This window comes from Truncatella angustata, assembly GCF_020726525.1.
Source record: "Truncatella angustata strain MPI-SDFR-AT-0073 chromosome Unknown BKA67scaffold_2, whole genome shotgun sequence".
Classification (NCBI taxonomy): Eukaryota; Fungi; Ascomycota; class Sordariomycetes; order Amphisphaeriales; family Sporocadaceae; genus Truncatella; species Truncatella angustata.
In genome coordinates, this window is record NW_025763382.1 from 1370742 (window position 1) to 1393504 (window position 22763).

Sequence of the window (22763 nt, forward strand, 5' to 3'; positions counted from 1 at the left end):
ATGATAAGACAATATAAACAGCACATACACCGAGTTTAAGTAAATTTTCTTAGTAAAGCACCGTTTTGATACTAATATGACGTCCTATTGGTGTAACTAACCTATCTAAATAATCGCTAACTAACCTAGTTTCATTGAACGTTTCATACACAAGAAATCAATGACTCCATCGTATGCTTCATTATTCTTGGTTACTTGATGTCGTAAGACTCTTCCATGCAATATTATCCATTACGTTTTACATTTCAGTTTGCCTCAAGCAGCATGCTGTCGTCAACCCGCACACCGGCGCCAATCTCGGGCACCCCACCAACAGAGGGCATATCAGCCTCGAGCAGCATGCTCTCATCGAACCACATGCCAACATCAATTTCAGGCATTTTGGCATAGGCGGTCATGTCATTGGTAGCGGGCATTTCATCAACTTCGGTCATCTCCTTAGAATGGACCCACAGTTCCAGATCGCTAGTGGGTTCTGAAACTGGTGAAGTCTCGGTCGCGTCGCCTGGATATCCCCAGAGACCTAAGTCGCTAGTAGGCTCAGATGTTTCCGAAGTTTCTGTCATAGTCACGGTAGCCTTGACTTTCATGGTCTCGGTTTCCGTAATTGTCTCGATCCTGAGGGTTGCAGTTTCGGTGACTGTCTCTACGACTTTGACAGTTGTCTTCTGGGTCATTGTCTCCTGCGAAACAGAGTGGACTACTTCAGGCACGATGGTGTTGTGTTGCTGTAGCTCTTGGACCAGGGAGGTCGTCATGGATGGTTTCTGGACGGGCGAGGCACTAGTTGGTGCAACGCTCTCTTGGGCAACAATCGACTGAGTTGAGGTGCTCTGTGTATTCGCAGAGTAGTTAACGGTATCATCAACGACTGAAACCTTTTCTCGCGCATCAACAGGCGTCTCTATCATATCGGCCGCCTGCTGCACTTGTGGAGCGCTTTTATTTTCAAAGAGCATGGTATCCATCATTTGAGACTGTTGTGAAGATCGTAATGCCATTAGGAGAACGAGTAAGCTCAACCCAATAATGAAAATATTTCTTGTGTCTTTCATTAAGACTCTGACAGATTGCATGAGCAGTTCGAAAAATGATGCTGACTGCAGAGACTGGCGGCGAGCTTGCAGGCGCTCATAGGCTTCTTCTGACGGTGAGCTTGGCGATGGTAGCTGAACAAAAGAGTCAGCATGCAGCTGATGGGTGGATGCATCTGGTTGTCTTGGCTCAATCTGCGGGATCGGCGTACTACCACAGATCTCGCGTGGACGACACTCATCGCGCAAGTGACGTTCTTCGCCCAGTGACTCGCGATCCGGTAAAGGCTCAGGGCGGGCGGGTGCGATTTCAAGTTGTGCGTGGACAAGATCAGGACGTTGGTCGAAAGAACGATCTAGTTGTTCATCGACTTGGTCCCCAACATGCTGGATAATGTTGGCAGCGAGCTCAATCTGCCGATCAGCAGCCGCTTCGCGCTCTTCTTGAAGAATGACTAGTCGAGCCAGTTCCTCATTAACGCCTGGCTCAATGACAGGTTCCAGCTCAATGTCTACCCGTTCCATCTCCTTCCAGCAAGCGTCCCAAGCACCGGCCCTCATGAGACCGTTGCTAGCGTAAACTTTGACTCTGAAAATCTTTCCAGGGCCGAGAGAATCGTAGTAGATTTCACTCTTACACGTCTTGCACCAATGTCTCTTGGCAACTGGACGATCCATCTCGTAGTCATCTTCACTCTCCGAATCATCTCCTATTGTCGTTTCATTGGCCGGTCCGAGGTAATGGCCACATTCCAAGATTCGAGCGCGCCGCCGTAGTGGCAAGTCGAGGGCTTCGAGCAGGCGTTCCTCAAGAAGTTCATAATCATTCTGAGGATGGCCGAGAAGAATACCTCTCTCAAATACAGTATCGCCCATACGGTCCTGGAGCATGCGCCATGACTCACGCAAAGTCTTTGCCTCTTCACTCATTTCTGAAGCCTCAAAGGTATTGATAACATCGCCCCACATCCATCGAAGGGGTAGGAGGGTGACATGGAGGAGTACCAACGGTGCTTCCTTGACCTTGAACCTGGAAGGTGTTCGGTTTTTGGGCGAATATTGTACCGACGGTGTCGGGCTCCCCAGACGGGACACGGTTGGGAAATGACGCTTGCTCGAACGTGAAGAGCCGATGACGGATCCCCGAGTGGAGGGAGGTGGAGAAGACATCTGCATCGCACGAACATCCTCAGGCGTGCGGAAAGGCGGTCTGCGTCTGGAAGTACCCCGGATAGTTGGGATGAAGTCTTCATCTTTGTAGTCGTATTGGGAGATGTTGGAGATACGAGGGGTCCGTCCAGAAACAGAAGTATCGTCCCCAATCGCCGTCCCTTTGCCGGACTCGGAACCCCCATCGTAGGATCCCATAGAGTTTCTTGCACTGTTGTCGCTGAAAACGTCTTCGTCCGTACCGTGTTGCGAGCTGCTGTCACCACCCTCATCGGCTGTGTTTGGTACTTGGCGTTCCCCGGGCACGGCCTCTACTTGGCCTCCCATCAAAGATAACTCGCTAAGTTCTTGTTGGTCTTCCGAGACATCTCTATGGGAGCTAAGCACAGACTCATCCCCTTCCTCGTATTGTTGGCGTTCGCTATTGGGGCTTCCAAGCCGAGCGACGATATCTCTGGCCGCTTGTTGTATAAGAGCTTCTGTTCGTAAAGATGTCCCTCGCGGTGTGCCAATGTGCGACGATCTGTCGTCTTCGAGAAGGGAATCGTCTAAAACAGAGATTTCGTGTGCCTCATTCTCTGCATCGCTCTCAATACTAGGAAGTATGGAACCTTCGTGACCCGAAGGCGCTTCTTCTTCCCCCTGGTCGTTTGCTTCCTCTTCGTAGATCGAGTCCTCTGCATATGATATGTCCTGCAGTGCCTCTGAAAGATCATCGTGGCTCAATTCCGAGAAGTCGGCAGCAGTATTTTCTGTGGACCCGTCCCCCTCTACCGTGTCGACCATATCTGGATCCAAGCTTCTATCTTCAGACATTAGACTAGTGTTTGCGGCATCGCCGTCGTGTTCGATCTCGTCTATGTGCGGTTCGGGAAGATCCTGTTGTGTTGCTTCGTGGGTAGGTGCCGCGTCTCCAGCGACCTCTATGTCACCTGACTGAGATCTGTTTTCTTCTTCCATTTCTGCACTGAGGCAGGAAGGGTCGACATGAATTTCAAAATCGTAATTGGGTCTGCGTCGGGGCATTGGAAGTCTGGAATTTTGGACTGCCGCTGACGGCTGAAACTTTGTTGATTATATTGGATTCCGTGGGCGGGAAAGTGTGAGCCTGCAACCTCTCCGAAACTCTGATTCGGTGAATAAATCGTGTTTCCACAGCAGAATGTGCTGGCACGATGCGGTTCGACGTCCTGGTCGAACTCTCTTGGCCGTGCACTCTGGTTGGCGAGCCACAGACCGCCTTTGTTTACTTCCCGTTGCTAGGTCAGCAACCGCCGTGGGGAAGTCTAGCTGCCGCAACGACCCAACCACGGACCGTATGAAGCAGTCCACCAAGTTGTGCAGATGGATGGTGATCAGACAGGATGAGTGTCGGTCTGCCTATTCCCAGAGAGGGCTTGGTACGCAAAGCATTCAAAGTTTCTGGACGACCGTTTTATCACGTTTTCGGCTTCAATGAGAACATGTGTATTTTGAGACCATTTCTAACGATCTCGCTATCCTGTGTCAAGCCACGCTGTCTCACTCAGCACTCTTGACGCTTTGGCGTCATCCACCCTTGCTCAATTGGCGCCTTCTGTTTCGCCCCAGATTTGTACTTTTGAGAGGAGTAATTTTGAGGCTCAAGGTGAGCTGATAAAATGGAAGAATTGCCGACAAGTAGAAGGATTAGGTAGGTAGTGGGTCGCAACTGTCCAAAGCAAACTTCACCGCTTTACAACACCCAAAGCGCCATGAGCCGAACCATTTCCCCAGCCGACAACCCTTTTAGCGGGGACCATGAAAAAGACATAGCGCTTTTAGCTCTGACGTCACTCGGTTTATCTTGGACTCGGATTACGGATCCGTACATCCACCCGCAAGGTCTAGATCTGTGGCTTCTGACTTCTGTGCATGAGCTATACCTGGATTCTATACGAACCAGTCTCAAACTAGGCCACCAAGCGGTGCGCCCGTTCCATTAGCTGGCTCTCCGAAACCTGCAAAATCTTGAAAGTGCCCCTGGCTGAATGCGCGATGGCCGCATCTGACCACTGCCGGCTGTTGGCGCGCGATGAAATCCCCTGACTAGGCCCCCAACAAGCGGTGCCGCGCCGCTGACTTGCGCGATATATCCTGATAAGGGTTTTCTACAATGTGGGAAAGCAGGATCAGCCAACAGGTGGGTAAGCGGGAGGCTCCTCCGGGTGAGCATAGAAGTAACGACGTGTCGCTGTGTCTGTTTCCCACTTACAATTGACCATTTCTTGTCCATCAAATCACTTATTTGCCTTTCGGTGTTTGTCAGGGCAGAGTCATCTGACCAAGGGTCGAATATTCAAAATGGCGGAAGAACAAAAACCTACGCCGGAGAACATGACAATGTTGCAAGGCTTCGAGTGGTATGTGCCTGCAGATCAGAAACACTGGGTTCGACTCGAAAAGCACGTCTCGCAGCTCAAGAAATGGGGAGTTGACAACATCTGGATTCCCCCGGCCTGCAAGGGCTCTTCCACGACAGGCAACGGGTACGACATTTATGATTTGTATGACTTGGGCGAATTTGACCAGAAGGGAGGTGTGTCCACGAAGTGGGGCACCAAGGAGGAGCTCTTGAAGCTTGCTGACACCGCAAAGAGCAATGGTGTCGGACTCTACTTTGATGCCGTCTTGAACCACAAATTTGCTGCTGATCACAAGGAAAAGTGCCGTGCGGTTGAGGTCGACCAAGAAGACCGGAACAAGAACATTAGCGATGAGTACGAAATTGAAGCTTGGGTTGGCTTTGACTTTCCAGGGCGCAATGGGAAATATAGCAAAATGAAGTGGCACTGGTATCACTTCAGTGGCGTCGACTACAATGCTGCCAACGAAAAGACAGGAATCTTCAAGATCTTGGGCGACAAGACGAAAGATTGGGCAGAAGATGGAGAGGTTGACGGTGAGAAGGGCAACTAGTAAATATCCCGTCTGTGGCTCCCCGGACGCCTACTGACGCATGGCAGCGACTTCCTGATGGGATCTGATATCGATTACGACCACCCGCAAGTTGTGGAAGATACCTTGAACTGGGGCAAGTGGCTGGCCAAGGAGGTCCCCCTTAAGGGTATTCGTTTTGACGCCATCAAGCACTATAGTGAGGAGTTCTTACGTCATTTCATCACCACAATGGATGAGGAATACGGCCAAGGTTGGTTCTTCGTTGGTGAATTCTGGAAAGACTCACTTGACGACATGACCCGGTATCTTGACCGTATGGGCAAGAAGTTCTCACTTTTCGATGCCCCGCTAGTCTACAATTTCAGCGAGATTAGCAAGGCTGATGGGGGCGATTTGCGCAAGGTTTTCGACAACACGCTGGTGCAAGTGATGCCAGTCAACGCCGTAACGCTTGTCATGAACCACGACACGCAGCCGTATCAGGCTTTAGAGGCCCCTATTGAGGGTTGGTTTAAGCCGCTAGCCTATGCACTCATCCTGCTCCGAGAATCGGGATACCCGTGCTTATGGTACGGTGATCTCTACGGAATAGATCCCAAGGGTGAGCACCCTTTCCCACCATCTTGCGGTGGTGCTCTGCCTAAGCTTGCCCTTGCTCGTAAGTTGTACGCATACGGTAAGCAGGCAGACTACTTCGACTATGCTACCTGTCTGGGCTGGGTGAAGTACGGTACATGGGATCGTCCCTTTGGATGTGCTGTCGTTATCAGCAATGCTGGCCCTGGCGAAAAGAGAATGCATGTCGGTGAGATGCATGCTGGTGAAGTCTGGACTGATGTCCTCGGCTGGTCGGACAGAGAGGTGACAATTGGCGATGACGGTTTCGGTGTCTTCGTCTGTGGAGGCACGAGTGTAAGCGTCTTTGTGAACCGTGAAGCCGAGGGAAGGGAAAAGTTTTCAGAGACATTGTGAGTCATGGCATTAATGAGATTGAAAACGCATGCTAACAGTCGCAGTAACGACAAGATTTACGACGAATAGACCTAAATGACGAGCACATACCCGGATAGAGGATAGACATCGAGGCTTAAGAAATTAGATCTAGATTGTTATGTCCTTAAATACTGAGATTTTGTGGATTTTTTTTGGTTGCCAGAAAAGAGGTTACATATGCACCAGAACAACGGAATGGCTACTCTCAGAGCCGTCAAAAAAAATATGACCCGTTCTACTATGATATGACTCTTACCCACACCCACAAGTAGCACGAAGGCTTACACCATAATGACACTCTTTGTGTCACTTAGAATGCCACTCTCGTCAGTCTTGGCATTCACCACATTTGCAGCAGTCCCATATTCACTCGTCTCGGTCGCAACCTCTGAGAGCTGGCCGCCTCAGGTACTCACCACCACCGCGACAGAGGGGCAGAAGTAGCCGCGATACTCATCGCCAAAACATGGTCGATCTTACTTGAAGAAGGCCAGACGCAGGAGGGCTTGCTTGAGCTCCTGTTTCTTTGCGAAGCCAGCAGGTTCATCTCCGCACCGTCCCACATCTTCTGCGAGGCTTTGATGGCCATCGCAGTACCCGTTCCCTTTTCTTTTCCGTTTTCTTTTTTCTTAAAAAAAATTTTTGGGGGGTGTCTCTCTCGCAGTCAAGAAAAGCCTAAGGTATAGGAACGAGTGTCGCTCCATTTGGATATTTATACGCATGAGGGAATGTGCTTTCATCATCGGCGGATTGAGTAGTTGACGCTGTTGAATGGATTGTCGCAATTCCAACCACGGCATCCGCAGGTTTCGGGGGTGCATTTATTTACCCCCATTTGCTGCGCACGCAATTACGACAAAGCCATTCAGTAGAATGGCTGTATCTGCAGCTAGACTAGTATTTCGGTGCCTGAACTCGTTTCTGGCGATGAGATCAGGAAAATACCTCTATAGGAGCACACAAATTCTCACCTCGGTCATGGGGGCATTCTTGTAGTAATTTGGCGCCCCGAATCTACAATCAGACTCATGATCCGAGTCGCCGTCCGAGTCTTCATCGCCTAGCTCATCGGGCTCCTTCTCCTCATATTCCCTAGTAATGGAGGCATTGCGGCCATAAATTCGTACTGGGATTCTCTGTTGAATGGAGGGTCCTTGAATGTCGAAAATATCGCACACCACCCCATAATCCCAGGTGTTCACGAGTGCTGCCTAGCCAAGCCCCCTATGGCATCGACGATGCTCTGTCTTGGAATGTCATGCCCTCCGGTCGAATCCCTTCTAATCTCGTACCAGTCTGCTGCATCCTCTGCGAGGAACGAACATTTGATATGAAGATCCATGAGGCACAGACGGTTCCACCCCGCCCCCGTCTCCAACAAGACCTCACGATATTATGCAATAGTAGTTCGTTGGCCTGTGAAGGGAAAGCAAATTAAGCCGTCGCGGGCCACACCGGATTATACTTCGAGATATCCATCACTGACTCTGAGTGATCAGTTTCTCACCGAAAAGACGACGGAGAAAGAACGAGGGGCAGAATGAAGGCTCAAGGGGAAGCGGAGAGATAGGGTTATTCATTTGCGCGTGGACACTGGGTAGTCCGCGTCCAGAGCAAGTCTCCCAGCAACGATGAACCCCTATCCATCTAGTCTAAAGTCTTCTTGAAAAGAATAGTCATTATAGAACATAATGCATGAACATCAACTGATCGAATTGACTACGGGATCAGTACATGAATAGCTTTCTCAGCTAGAAAGTCAGTCAATGACTAATTGAAATGGACCCGGCACTATCGCTGCTGCCAATGATCAGGCTATCCTTCGAAGGGGTATATCCTGCTTGAGCCAGCTGTGATCTGGTGTTGCACTTCACGGCAGATGGGACTTATGACTAAGGCAAATTAACGGCCCTTACGAGCATTTTCAACCCCCAATTTTCATACTTAACCATGAAGACCAGCAGGCTCGTTCTAGCTTTCACAACATTGCATGCGATTGAGTGTCGGCAAGCACGTGTATTGCCATAAATTCAAGAAGACCAGCAAGTAAGATATATCAGGTAGAAATATTCAGATTGAGCTCAGTTTCGAAGATACCTTCTTGGCCAGGGGTTTAGAATCAATATCATGCCTCAACTGCAACCATTCATGTTTGCCTACTGCAGTTTATATCCCATCAGAGCTGGGTCACTGACAGGGGTTGTCTCATTGAAACAATACTTGAGATGGCCCCAGCGCCATGGCTTCCAGTGCGGAACAAGACTGAATGACTGATTGGTTTGTTTAGATCACGGGCAGAGTAATCATTCGGTTCTTACGATAAGCGAAGTCACTCAGCGTTGGCTGACAAACTCATCGGTCATGACGGGCATAAGATATTGATATGCCCAACTTTACCAAATCGAGTGCCATGACATCTGGAACCCATCGTTCAACAAGTAACACATAATCCCACGATCGTACATTATTAGCTCATCTGAAGTCGAGTTTCATATCGAAAAGACTAGTAAGCTCATCATTGATCCTTGTAACACCTCACTATTCCGAATCCAGGGAACATAGCCTAAAACATAGAATGATTGGATATATGTCAGTGGGAACACTGGCACCCTGGATAGCTCCCCGGTCAGGGCTGTGGTAAGAGAAGCGCAGTGTAGAATGGCTACAACTAGTTTTGGCCGTATTTGAGTGGCCCAGAAACGAGACCAGTGTCCATTTGGGATCTCGCAGTAACAGCAGCTGGCCCGGTACTCTTGTCATGAGCATCATGCTGGAGATAATGGAGTAGGTCCATGTCCCGAAGTTTCACAACGCTTCCAGCCGTCAGACAGTCCTCGCGCTATCTAGTATTGGGCCAGCTCGAATCATATGGCAAATCGGTGACGCGCGGGTTGAATATTTTCGGGTTGGTACAAGTTGCAAAACAGTAAATAATTGTGCTCCATCATCCGTAATCGAAACTACTAGGCGTCTGGGAATAGTGCCCAACTAGAGCCCGGAAACGTCGGGAATTTGGACGGCAATGAACAATAACATGTAAGATACCGGTACCGATATATCTAGCGCAACAGCTTCCTACGTACTGTAGTACTTCTAATTCGAACGTCAAGGATTCAGCTATGTAGATGCCAAGATAACTTTAGGTTCTTGTCGGGCTGATCGGTTCTTGGTAGAAGAATAAGCTTACTGTAAACGTGGGGACTTTTAAGGCCAGAAAGATGAAGATACCTTGCTGCTTTGATCTGACGGTACGATTAAGATTCTCCAACGGTCGCAACGGCATGAGATCGGCGCCGTGGACGCCGACTCTCCGGACCTCGCTACACCAAAGTGGTCAACTTGTCGCGCAGGCTCTCGTTTTTCAGGCGGCGCCTGAACGAAGGTCGTCCGAGGCTCGAGAGTTGCTTTTGCCATGAAAGCATGACATAGCCACAGCCACACGGCCGTTCCACCTCAGTCGGCAGTTAACCTACTTGAGTATTTCCCAAGATCGTCCGTGGGTCCCTTTTTCGCGGGCGTCGCTTTCAACAGCTGGCACGGCCCAAAAGTTGCATAGCCCATCGCGCATATGCAGAAGTGATGACATAAACAGCTTGACAGAAACGGCTTTTGATGCCGCGTCTCTTGTCCATAGTACTGTCTATTAAGAACTATGGTTTAAAGATAGAATACAAACATGTCACTTTGTTTCATCCCTTTCAAATCTGCCTTGCATGAATATGCCAATCGGAAACACTAGAAAAGCCGCGAGTCCTGTTCACAGATGGGCTTGAGCTCGTCACAAGGCGAGCGATTGCGGTGGGGGGGTGAATGATTGCGACCCACCAGGAGACGGTCCCTGTCAAGCTGAGAGCAACCTTCCAAGCCTCTGCACGAGCCATTTCAATGGATTTGCTGTTGAGACATGAGCGGGCTTTTGGGGGCCGATTGAAAAGGGATGAAAGGTTAATTTGCGGATATAAGCCTGTTGATGGCAAGTTCCGTTATCAGATGGATGGGGTCTGGATATGATTCTTTCATACCCTTGCCGCTATGCTCGAGGCTCGTGATTATCATATGGCTATCGTAATGAGTTAGAACCATCATGACATGAGCATCACCCAAAACCCCCTAAGCAGATCTTGTGCAACGACCGGACGAAAACAGTTCTTTCGAGACGGGCCTTTCCAGGATCAAGGCAAGTGGGAAGGAATGTGGGAGGTGAATGGCACCCGCCTGAGTAAAACCGCCCCAAAGTTGAAACCTCTTATGTCTCTTCGGGAGTTGTCTCCCACCCGGCTCCAGATACTTGATAGCTCGCCGACAGTCTAGACCATTTTTGGTTGCGTAAATGGCAATGCCGAATGACGATCATGGCGCCAGGGCATTTTCCTAGTGACGGGCCCGCGGGACCTACATACCTTTTGAGTCTTGACACCGTCATGGTCAAAGCATTCAAGCAGGACGCCGGAGAGTGGCATCTTGACCCGGGCTGCGAAGACGATCTTGGAGCCAGGTGAGCTTTCGCATTGCTCACATGCGATGAAATCGGGCAGATGAAACACGGCCACCGAAGGACGACACTATTTTTGTACCATTGATATAACCCTCCGGGCTATTGATATTGTCGAGGTTGAGAAGTTAAGATCATCAACATGCCGCCAATAGTGATGATAATGCAGGAAATAGATCATATCAGATCGACCATAACTCCATCGCAGAATCTAGTGCCCTGCCGGTATTTGAGTACATATTTCCGTATTTGATTCTAGTACTAGTCGTATGATCCGCCCTAGAAGGTTCCGAAGCACGCCAGAAACTAGCCAGATTTGCTAGTATTCGAGACCAATTTGGTCGTGAGTGGATCGGGGTTTCAAAAGCACCGATGAACCGCTTCATTTTGCTTCATTTTGCTTCAAACCGTGCGGCCACTCCAGTCCCTAATCATCGACAAGCAAAATTCCAATCCGTTTACTGCAAGGTCTGCCAGGGCCAGTTGGCGAGTTTGCATTGAGGATATCCACTGGGGACAACCACGCCCGATTTTCAACAATTCTATTGCGGCTTCTCCAACAGACCTGGTGCAGCGCGAAAATTTAATGCAAACTGTACTTGTAGACCAGCCTCATCAGAATGAATGAAGAACCTGCTGCTGTTCTGCTGATGCACTGCAGATTCCCATCACAGTTGCAGAGCCAGCCACAGTGATAGAGCTGATCATTAGTCGCCCGTGCAACCGGGCTTCGCCGCAACGCCGTCAATTCAGGTGTTGAACACTCGATGGTTTCGTTCCGAAGTGGGCTTGGATCAGTTGCGATGATTTCCCGATTGGATAGTACTCACGAGCGATTGCATTGCTGGTGTGGCAGTGCCTTGTCCGAGTTCGTACATGCCTAGTCTAGGTACTAACTAATTTGTTCTTCAATACAGCAAGCCGCAACGTAACGCACCGCAACAGAAAAGTACACCAGCGGAAGAACCCATATCCCCTTCAAGGGACCCCCGAGTAAAATCTATACTAGCAATTCTCCCCAAACAAATGATGGGTCTCGACGGGTTTGTGGGACAGTTTCCGTGAGCCAGAACTCAGGGTTTCATTAATCTCCTTGCAAGTGCATTGTACTGCCAATCAATGGGAAACGTTATTGTATGGATTACCGTATGTGGTGAGAAGAAGGCAGTTAGCAAGTACTTTCCACGAACGGCAACATCGATGGATTCGGAGTTCGAGGCATGCTCATCCATCTGAACCAGCAGCGCTGACGTTCGAGGCACAGTCAACTGGTGTAGATGCAATTAGCGCTGTCGCTCTGCATGCAAGATGCACCTTGAGCTGAGGTGCACTCCAGGCAGTCGTATTTCTTTTCTCCCTAGCTCGATGATGTTGCGGGCTATACTGAGTTCTCCCAAGACATTCAGCGGGAGCCTATTTTTCGAACGTGAGGGGGAACAGGCGGTTTGTCAGCACTAGCCCCCCTCATCTTCTGAAGGCCGAGCATTTGCTGTGAGATGTTTGTTGAGCTTCAACGCTGTTTCGTCTTCATCGCGTTGTCGTTGTCTCTCATCGTCAGCGCATCCCCCAATTCTGGTTGATAGCCAACCATTGTGAGGCTCCGAAGGCAATTGCAGATGTTCTAACGTACATGGTGCTCATGTTCATGGTCTAATAGTGAAGGCGTCGTCATGCTCAGGCCGCAGGCACCGAGATTTCTCTGGCGAGGACTGGCTAGCACTGGCTGCCGCTGCGCCGTCTCCCTCAGGTGTCGGGGAGTCTCTGCGGATTGCCAGCCAACGGTCTGTCTGCCCGTACCGTACCACACCAGCCAGTGCTACGAGTACAAGCAATGCGTACATGCTGTAGTAAATCCGAGCCATGGTGGCTTTGATTGGCCCGGACTTGTCGCTCTCGGGTCTCCAGACTGGGAGGTGATTGGTGGTCTGGGGGCAGGACGGAGTCTCTCGAGTTGAGAGAGCTTACGCGTCCTCTGGCCCCAGCCGAGCCAAGGGGAGGCTTGCACAGGCTTGCACCCCCGGTCGACCTACCGAACAGGGCCAAGTTAATGCCCGGGGCCCTTGTGTCCACTCTCCCACCCCATCTAGTAAGTGGGCATTTTTTGGACCGCCTTTGGGACCGCATTTGTGTCCCCCTGGCACTTGTAACCTGCAGCTTTAGGCCACTCTCCCAGGCACCCATAATCACCAAACTCCCCATCTCTCTTGTCTGTCTGCCATTTCTGTCGCGCTCTTCCCACTCCCATACCCTCACTAGACACTAAAATACAGTATCCCAACGTCGAAACTAAGGTCTGACACGACGTTCAATTTATCAGACACTTTTGTTACTATTCACAGCATCTCGACCCCAGCATACGCACACACATACACACACACATACACACATACATACATACATCAACCTGGTCTGGTCTGATTTGATCTAAATCCACAAGCCATCTGGATCATCAAAAACCACGTCAAACCACATCGTCGTACAATAAAGCCATGTCGGCTTCCAGTCAGTCACAGCCGTCCGATCCCCTCGACCTTCTCGACTTCACCGAGTACGACGGCCTCCCATACCAGTCCCCTTCACTGTCGCCTGCTACCAGTTCAAAGCCGCAGTTCAGTCAGCGTCGAGCGCCATCAGTAACACCCGCCACCATGCCTTCCGGTCCTCAGATGCACGGCCCTAGCCATCGCTACGATCAGTACAAGCAACAGACTCCCTTCGTCCCCGGCGCCCTGGCCACCACCATGGCTGTCAACCAGCAGATCGGTCACATCGGATACACATTGGACTACAACCAATCGAGTGTGAGCCCGAATGATGACATGTTCGACTTCAACGCTGGCCCGTCTCCCAACATGGAGATGGACTTTGAGTCGCAAGCCGAGCCCCCGTTCTACTTCCCCGGCGAGACCATCAACCCCACCGCCATTGGTGGACGGGAGCAGTCCCTGCCGTCGCCGCCCGCTCTGCAGAGCAACATTGGCAGAATGTACCCTGGTATGCACCAACAACAGGCCCTCGCCAAGGCTCAAGCACAGCAGAGGCAGCAGCAGCAGATCATCCAGCAGCAGCAGCAGCAGAGGCAACAGGCCAAGCAGAAGAGTGTGTCGCCTTCGGACCCCATGGTCGAGCAGAAGATCACCCAGCTCCTCAATTCCATGAGAGCCAAGCCTAACGGCATGGATGCACACGATTCGCCTATGATGAACGTCTCCAGGCCCAGGAAAGACGAGGACGATATGGATGAGGACGAGAGACTCCTGAACAGCGAAGAGGGCAAGAAGCTCAGCAGCAAGGAACGCCGTCAACTGCGCAACAAGGTTTCCGCTCGTGCCTTCCGCTCGAGGAGAAAGGGTAAGTACTAGCAGCACAGCGCATCGAATAGATGAATCATGCTAACAACTACATAGAATACATCACTCAACTAGAGGCCGAGATTGCCACCAAGGTTACCGAGAACGGCGACCTGCGCGGTCAAAACCGCGCTCTCATGGAGGAGAACAAGCGCCTCTCTGATCTCACCCGCATGCTCTTGGCTTCGCCATCTTTCTCCAACTTCTTGGACCACCTCAGCCAGAACCCCAACGCCGCTCCTCAGCAGCAGCAGCTTGCTGCTCAGATGGAGCAGAGGCAACCCGAGCAGCGCCAGATGCCCAAGGATGTCAACGCCTACGCCGCTTCTCGCCAGGCGCAACAGCAACAGATTGGCATGGTCATGATCCCAGAGCAGTCTATGGATTTCTCCATGCTGAACATTGCCGAGGTTACTGACGCTTACAACTATCAACCTCAAGTTTTCACTGTCCTCGACACTCCCGAGATGCCCGAGATTGACACTGCCATCCTGTCCGGAAAGACCTCTGAGATTGTGAGCGAGCCATTCAACGCCAACGAGAAAGTAGAGATCTCTCTCCCTGAGGTTCCTGTCCTTCTCGAGTCGGCCAAGGCTCAAGCTCCCCAGGCACCAGTCGAGCAGACCAAGACCGAGAAGGTCGTTGCCGACCTTGATGCTGATATCTTCGATGACGAGATGACGGCCTCATCCGCTGTCGAGAGCATTGTCGATGGTCTCTTGGGCGTCGTGATCCCAACTGAGAAGTCTTGCGTGTACGAGCTGGTCAGTACTACTGAAGACGAGGCTGTCGCTTCAAGGGCTTTGGCAAGAGTTTCAAGGCTTACTGCCAGCATCGAAGCTACGCTGGCGAGGTTAGAATGTCTTACCTACGACCTCTAAGCTCCTTGCACACTCTTCTCTCTGTCTTTGGGTTGGCGTTTCTGCATAATGGAAGATACCGGACTTGACTTGACCTGGCTTGGCGTTGGGGATCAGATCAAATGCATTGCTACATGAGCGCTTTGGCTTGGGTGGTGACCATCTGTTACAACTATATTTCGACTGTCTATATGTCCTGTGGTCCCAACATGGATCATTCTTTTTATTTTCTTTGTATAGAGTACCCTGGGGGCGAGTGGCAGGAGAACGCCATGTCTTGTCTTACGATGATGATGCCGGGAAAGAAATTGGCTGGGACGGCGCGGTCGTTGGATCGGCTGTAATAGATATAGCTGGCAATATGCCACTCAACACAAAATCAATTTGTAAAAACAATACAAAAATATTATAAAAACCTTATAACAACGCCTCTCACCTTTGCGTGAACCCGTGATGTGACACTCTGCTATAAGATAAATACAGTTGATTTAAGTATAGGTAGCGTTGCAATATGATTTTCATTCGTGATCATTTGTCCGCTGCTTAGGTTTATTGTCTAGCTTCTCGCTCATATTACCGACGAAGCCAAACCCACTAAATGAATCAAGCTGTCACGCTGGTAGTGCAAATCATTTGCTAAGGTTACGTTTAAAGATAGCGACACGTTTAGAAACAAATCACGATGGACGTTTTGTTCTGGATTGGCTGCCACTATGCGTCGCGGTTGGCCCCATTGGCGGGCCACATCAAGGTTCCTAACTAGCATGGTCAACCGTCCACATTATACTATAATATCCAACCACATCAAGCCAAGCTGTCACTGCTACATTTCCCAGAGATTGTAGCATCCACAATTCTGCCTCCATGTACGTACATGAGATGACTCATGAAAACCTTTACTACGTAGAAAAGACCGAGGCATGTTGGGAAATGATGCAGGATACACGAAGGTGATACAGGGCATGTGCCACGTTGGATACGTAGGAAGACGTTCACACCACCCGAATGTTTCTGATTACGAGAATACATTGATAATACGCCGAACGAGAAAAGCGGCGACTCTGTAGTCCGATGAAAGCAAACAGATTACCTGTCCATAGTTGAGCCGGTAGATTGGTTAAACTTTGTAGTTGTGCTACAACCTGCCATTCTCGACTATCCAGCGCATATGTATATAAATTTCCCTCATCCTCAACTCGTCTTACATCCGTTCCTCGAAAGTTCACCATAAAAACGCTTCCCAACACGGTCTCACATCTTCATTCACTATTTCCACAAAATGAGGAACGAGTCTCGAGATTACTGCACCTTCGTGTGTCAGCGTGACTTCTGCCCATGACTAGAGTTGGAACGACATCGGGACTGGCTGTACAAGAGCTACCATATTCTGGCATCCGAGTAGTCAGCGACCCCTTCGAACCCTAGGGTCGTTTGAAGGGACAATTATAACTCCATCATCAGCAAGCGGGCCAAACTTCCCAGTTGGCCCAGCCACGGGTATGGCATGGCAGTCGCCTCCGTGCTGATCCTCGAGAAGAACTTTGGACACTTCACCGAACCCCCACCCGAGGTCACTCCCGACACAATTTCCAAAAGACGGCGGTCTTTTAATAGCATGGACTAATGCAGTGTCGAATTGTCTTTTATTGCTTTCTGACCTGCGACATACCGGCAAGGCCTGGGCGTCATCCGTAGTCCATTACGCATTCCGACAGACACGCCGGCTGGTATGTGGAGGGAGTCTGATCCAATGAGACTAGTGGGGTGTTCGAACACAGAAAAAGGAACCTAGAAATATTAAAAAAATTATTCCGATCACGAATGTCGTGTCTACGGAGCAGACAACTCAAATGATTCACAGTACCGGCGTCAAGGTTTCAGCCTCGGCGAGCATCTTCGGCGTCGAAATAAGTATCAGCTTAACTGCCAGTCCACTCCCGAGAAGTCCCCGTCTGACGGCGAGTTCAGCGAGAGTGAGGTCACAGAGAGATCCACCGCATATGCATGTCATCTTACTGTCTTGCTCTTCAGACACACCAGGCTAACATACAAGTGTGCCAATGGCTCGAAAGATCGAATTGGAATTGCTTGTAACAAGGATATTTGTTTCGTGGAATGTAATCTGCACGGAGGTTCTTAGGTGGAAATATTGAAAGCAAGAGGCGTGATTGGTGTCAAGGCTTGATAGGAGGGCAAGGTCTGCGTTCTAGAAGTCTCACCTGCAATGAGGCATATGGCTGTAGGGGATCAAGAGCGACATTCGAGGTGTGAGCACTAGCCGCCAGAATTCCTTTTCAACATGACGACTTTTGGCCTCGTTGTACAAACCCGATGAAATCCAATAGTCATAGGTCGTGATTTTAGACTAATGGAACGGGCCTATGCACAGTGAAACAGGGTGGTGAGCATGCGGGCTTACAGCCGCCACGATATTTCGGCGTTAACACACACCTTACTGCCTCTCGATCGCCGACAAATCTTTTTATCTTATTTGGCGGTTCCATAGTAACGTCAACCCAGATAAGTTGCGATTGAGGTTGTTTTGTGTTGAGTCTCTCTGTAAGCGCGGCATTAGGGAGGTCACAGCACTCCGCAAAAGCCGAACGAAAGCCAGAATTATGACATCATTAAAAGCCATCTCTTACCTTCAACATCGCCCAATTGCCCTTGATGTTGACCAACAAGATACCCCATTTAGAACTTGCCGGGGTTTTGATTAGTCGCAAAATGGAGCCTCCTAAAGCTTGTGGGCGTCATCAGCACGTTCTGCGCCAGATCTGCATGCTCCGCCTAGGTATAGGGCAGTTCTTATACTCTGGGCCTTCCCTCTTGATGGACTTGCCATTTGAGTGCACATTAGCCATATATGAAGCCAAACCGGGCACTTCGTCCCCATGATATACTATCCGACCGGTCGCATAGCTACCGAAGACCAAATTAAATTTGTCTTTACAATCAGGCAGGATGATGGAACGCAGCCATTTCAGTCAAGATGACTCTAGTAGGACGCTCAGCGAAAGTAGACAAGATGCAGAAAATGGAATCGCAAACCAGCCACATCACTCGGTCGGGTTCTGGCACCACAAGATGGGAAAGGTCAGAAAGCATGTGCTGAGACTATGGGCCCAGACAGGTAGGACATATTATTCCATAAAGCCCGAAAGTATGTGAGTCATGTGTTAACGCACACGACAGTGCTCATCCTGATCTGCTTTATCATGGCGGTCCTCGCCCTCTACTGGGCTGTGCTGTTCCATGTAGAGGACAACATGCGAGCCTTGCATGTCCAAGTTGTGGACTTTGATGGCCAAGGCTATGGCAATATCGAACCATTCATAGGGCCAATGGTCACTCAACTTGCACAAGAGACCTTCGATATGCCCCAGCCGAGTCTAGGATACGCTGTCCTCCCACCTTCTGACTTCAATAATGACCCTTTCGCTGTCCGTCAGGCCATCTATGATCAAAATTGCTATGCAGCGATCATCATAAACCCCAACGCGACCGCTCTTCTACTTGATGCAGTCTCCAAAGGTAATGCAACGTATGACCCCACCGGCGCCATCCAGATGATCCTCACATCGGCACGCGACGAAACGACGTATTACAACTATATCCTTCCCCAATTCCAGATCTTCAGCACGATGCTTATGAGCCAGTTTGGTCCCACTTGGGCTCAACGACTCGCAAATAACGCCTCCATCACGAAAGAGATGCTTGCCGCCGCTCCAAGCGCCGTCAACCCCGGCATCTCGCCTCTTCAGATCGACCTGCGGCCTTTCCAGCCGGCGACCATAACACCTTCGGTCACGATCGGACTGATTTATCTGATCATCATGGCGTTCTTCTCGTTCTCGTTCTTCCTGCCGATCCACCAGAAGTACATCACGCCGCAGGGTCACCCGCCCCTACACTTCTGGCAATTCATCGTTTGGCGGTGGCTAGCCACCGTCGCCGCCTATGTCTTGATCTCTCTAGCTTACTCGCTCGTGTCTTTGGCATTCCAGATCCCGTTCTGGATGCCGCCAGCATCGCCCACGGACGTCGCGTTCAACGCGACCGCCTACGGTCGCGGCACCTTCGTCGTTTACTGGATGTTAAACTTCGTGGGCATGATTGCTCTGGGTCTCGCATGCGAGAACGTCGCCATGATCGCTGGGCAGCCGTGGACCGCCCTGTGGCTCATCTTCTGGGTCATCAGTAACGTGTCGACGGCCTTCTACACCATCGACCTCGCGCCGGGCTTCTTCCGGTGGGGCTTCGCCTGGCCGCTGCACAACATCGTCGAGGCGAGCAGGTCGATGCTGTTCGACCTGCACTCTCGGATCGGGCTGAACTTTGGGGTGCTGTTTGCTTGGTGTGCCATCAATACTGTCCTGTTCCCCCTCTGCTGTTACTTCCAGCGCTGGAAGATGGAGCACGACAAGCGGAAGGCCGAGGAGGACAAGGATCGGTATACGGTCAATACGGAAGATGGCGAGAAACAGTTTTCGAAAGAAAAGGGGGCGAAACCACCAATCAGGAAGCGAGGGTTCATGAGAGGCGTCTAGGCGGCGTACTATCTATACATAACTACTTATAAGATTTGATTGTGATCGTCTACATTTGTATTTTGCCTTCCAAATACTCCAGAATCTTTCTTCTGCCCATGTAAATGTGAGCGGAATCACCCCCGATCTGCACTGCATAATTCTTTGGCAGCCGCGTTTACAATTAAAAGTCATTGCGACTACGCGGCCTCTCGGTAGTATTCATCAATGTGAAGTTTTGACTACCCAGACTCATCTACGATACGCAAAATATCTCGCCAGGAGACGGATAGTTCAATATCTCTCTAGCCAGTCCGAATATGCGAAGACCAATTTCTCGGGTAAGGCTCTCAATTATTTACCATCAAGACCAGACTAGAAGCTAAAGTAAGAGCGCTTTGATAATATACCAGTCTCCATTCCCGCGAGCCAATTACACTGCGATTTGAACAGTTCGTGTTTTGTGGCCACGTCAGGTCTTGACCACTTATACGCAGGCGTGCCTGCAACGCCCCGAGCGCGGGCGCCCTTCAAGATTAGGAGTCGTATGTCGAGATGGCCTTCCCGAATGCACCGTCAAGAGAACCCTTGCTACTTTTGCATTCCTTGTCGTGGTGAGGGATCGAGTCGATGATATTAAAAACCAAGGCATCGACAGATTCTTCCAACGCCCTGAGTACCTGGGTGATAGGCGCAGTAAGGGCTGGCATCGACATCACACCATGTTTTGCAGTTATCCTGTTCAGAAGCTCCTGGTGTACTCTCGTGAACTATGGATGGGTGGTGTTACATTAAAAAAGTGTTCGGACGAGCAGGAGTGGTCTGCAGTGCAGCAACTCACGTTCTTGAAGGCTTCGTAGATCAAAGATTGATCAGATTCTTTCAAGGATCCAGCTAAGTTGCCATTTCCTTGCGCAGAAATGTCTTGCGAAACCTTGTTTATGATTTCTTTCAACTTGTTCACGAGATTCTGTATGGTACAAACATCCAATCAGTACCGATTATTGAATATTAGTAGCGAACGTAATCTCACCGGAACAGCAGTGAAGAGGTTCTGCGCATTGATAGAGTCGGCGGCCTGTTTGGAATCTGCAGACTGGAAGGTGAGAGATTGTAAGTTCTCGACAAGCTGATTGGCCGACATGCTGATGATAATACACAATAACATCTAGAACGTCTTCTACATCTAGAGAACGATATTGATTTCGGTGATTTTAATAGCATCAATTTTTTCTAAGAAAATCAGTGGTTTTATACTTGACCCGAAAGTATCATGCAAATCTTTGCATAGTCACCCGTAGCGTTTTATTGGCTAACTGCATTGATAGTACGCATCATACGGAAGTCAATCGGAGCGACTTTATTTAACAGCAGCACCATCTCACGGCTGACACCTTAACTTAATCTGTGATTGATCTGGCTTGTCAGGCATATTAGCTTGCTCCATCCAGACCTTTTTAGGTTCTGATGCGCAGCCGAGGTGAAAACACTGTCTTGCCATGCCTGCATACGCTCGATCCTGCGCCACCGGTCAGGCAGTCCTACGGTACACATGGTCTACAAGATAAGTTCTGTCAAGTTGCAGTACAGTTGAATACGAACACAACCGTTTTAGAAGTGTGGTCTCGTTATTTCCAGCTACATAATCATCACGACCGCCAACCACGAACGGCCGCTGTCATTCGTAGGGTGCGCATAGCTAACAAAACAAGAATCAAGACAGGGGGCTGTGGTCCAGACTCGAGCAATGTATGAGATTGATGAAGCAGCAATGCCGTACCAATCGCCATTCATCACTCAAATATAATCTCATCCCTTCGACGTAAGTTTCGTTTATGGCTGCCTTGATCGATGATCGCTGGGCTATAGACTATCTGGCTGCTTTGGACTATTTGACAAGATACTACCATTAAAGACCCCTCGTTTTAATATACTAACATTATTTAGGCAATATTATGTTCCCATTAATATCATCTTGCAGTATGATGCCTGCGATGGGTTCCAGCAAGAAGGTCACAACGGTAAATCCATCTTTGTAACATTTGATTAGGAGATGTGTATCATGAGAAGAGCTAGTGCCGTCCTCCTAGTCATTCATTGTTGCTTTTCAACACTAGGCCTGATTTTATGCGTCAATACCACAATTTAACACATGCATGTATGATGACACTATCCTCATTGAGCCGACAGGGATTGATGCTTCTTGCAGAGCGGTCCTGCACGAATACCGGCCTCCCAATGCCCGATCGGGAATATAGACCGGTTGTTGTTGCTTAAGCCGCCACGGCCACCCACGACTCATGGTTGATCGCGCCGTGACCCATTCATGTCCATCTACCGGGTTGTACTGTTTACTTGAATTGTACGACGGTATTGAGATAAGCTGATCTTGCACAGCGAGCACTGATATTACGCTGAGGTGTCTGTCTGCCATTCATTATTTCAAGAGACGTTCAAAGATAGGGGCTTTGCAACCATTGGTATTATCGGACCGATGGTTGCAACAGACGTGAATCACTGGGCGTGCCACGCGCCTAACGACGGCTTGCAGTCTTTGCCCGATGGTTGCCTCTATTCGTATATGGATCATGTTGTGAGAGCTACCTACTAAGTCGTTTGGATGCAGAGGTTTATAGGCCGCGTGTGCCGTTCTTGATGCTGATTTCTATCATCATCGGGCCGGGAAGGAGACGGTCACGTAGCTGCGACTAGGAGCTCTTTAGCATAAATTGATGAAGTGTCATAACTGACCAAGCGTCTTGGCTAATTGTAGGTGCGGGATTCGCTGAGCTTTTCCTTGTTGAGGGATAAACACAGGTCATTAGTGGCGTCCCGATGCTGAGACCTGCTGGTCCCACAACATATGGTGCCAGCAAGGGCAAGAAGAAGTGTGCGAGGCTCGCCAGTTGTGGACCCGGTGCCGAGTTGCTTCAGGGGCTTGCATCGTTCCGAATGTTTGGTACCCGCAAATGTCGTTTAAAAAGACTTTTAATTGTTCCATTCGCCAATCCATAGAGTTCTGCGGCTCTAAGGTTGCTTTTGTTTACCAGCGCAGCATGCAATTAATAACGACAAAGGCGACACCGTTTCGAGGGGCTAGACCGTAGCCTTTCTCCTCTACGGACGGCAAGGTGACCTACTACAAATTTTGGGACTGGCTCTAAGCGAGGAGTTGCATCGTAATTCAAGGCATCTTCGAGCTGAGGGCCACTTGATGTCGTCGCATGGGAACCGCGTTCGGTCCCGCATATATCGGGTTGCTTACGCGGTTTGCTTGGCTCTACCGTTCAAATGCATGCGAGGACCACGTGAAATCCGGCCGCGTCTCAACGAAGCGTTGCTTGCATCCCCATTACTCTCGGTAGCTGACCATCGATCTTGGATAGTCGGCACGAAATGTGGTGGGCTGTGTTTGT

At 49.9% G+C, this 22763-nt stretch overlaps 6 protein-coding genes across 6 annotated transcripts; 4 read left to right on the forward strand and 2 right to left on the reverse strand.

Annotated features, from left to right (window-relative positions):
- Positions 1 to 245: 245 nt before the first annotated feature.
- On the reverse strand, positions 246 to 3230 carry BKA67DRAFT_531877 (uncharacterized protein; the record flags this gene model as incomplete). Its single annotated transcript, XM_046099447.1, has 1 exon — positions 246 to 3230. One exon carries the CDS (start codon positions 3228 to 3230, stop codon positions 246 to 248), a length of 2985 nt encoding a protein of 994 aa, XP_045960849.1.
- A 1296-nt stretch (positions 3231 to 4526) lies between these two features.
- Positions 4527 to 6164, forward strand: BKA67DRAFT_590560 (glucan 1,4-alpha-maltohexaosidase; the record flags this gene model as incomplete). Its single annotated transcript, XM_046104601.1, has 3 exons — positions 4527 to 5140; positions 5189 to 6091; positions 6140 to 6164. The coding sequence occupies 3 exons, from the start codon at positions 4527 to 4529 to the stop codon at positions 6162 to 6164; spliced, it is 1542 nt and encodes a 513-aa protein (XP_045960850.1).
- Positions 6165 to 12952: 6788 nt separating this feature from the next.
- On the forward strand, positions 12953 to 14262 carry BKA67DRAFT_161168 (uncharacterized protein). The gene has a single exon (XM_046095173.1). The coding sequence runs from the start codon at positions 13098 to 13100 to the stop codon at positions 13968 to 13970; it is 873 nt and encodes a 290-aa protein (XP_045960851.1). The 5' UTR covers positions 12953 to 13097; the 3' UTR covers positions 13971 to 14262.
- BKA67DRAFT_552472 (uncharacterized protein) lies at positions 13937 to 15238 on the forward strand. The gene has a single exon (XM_046101842.1). The coding sequence runs from the start codon at positions 13991 to 13993 to the stop codon at positions 14837 to 14839; it is 849 nt and encodes a 282-aa protein (XP_045960852.1). The 5' UTR covers positions 13937 to 13990; the 3' UTR covers positions 14840 to 15238.
- Positions 15239 to 17388: 2150 nt separating this feature from the next.
- BKA67DRAFT_552476 (MNNG and nitrosoguanidine resistance protein) lies at positions 17389 to 19420 on the forward strand. Its single transcript, XM_046101843.1, has 2 exons — positions 17389 to 17951; positions 18014 to 19420. Exons 1-2 carry the CDS (start codon positions 17783 to 17785, stop codon positions 19366 to 19368), a joined length of 1524 nt encoding a protein of 507 aa, XP_045960853.1. The 5' UTR covers positions 17389 to 17782; the 3' UTR covers positions 19369 to 19420.
- Positions 19421 to 19692: 272 nt separating this feature from the next.
- On the reverse strand, positions 19693 to 20571 carry BKA67DRAFT_552478 (uncharacterized protein). The gene is made up of 3 exons (XM_046101844.1): positions 20381 to 20571; positions 20189 to 20317; positions 19693 to 20117 (listed from the first exon to the last, which is right to left on the reverse strand). The coding sequence occupies exons 1-3, from the start codon at positions 20513 to 20515 to the stop codon at positions 19884 to 19886; spliced, it is 498 nt and encodes a 165-aa protein (XP_045960854.1). The 5' UTR covers positions 20516 to 20571; the 3' UTR covers positions 19693 to 19883.
- Between the last annotated feature and the right edge of the window lie 2192 nt (positions 20572 to 22763).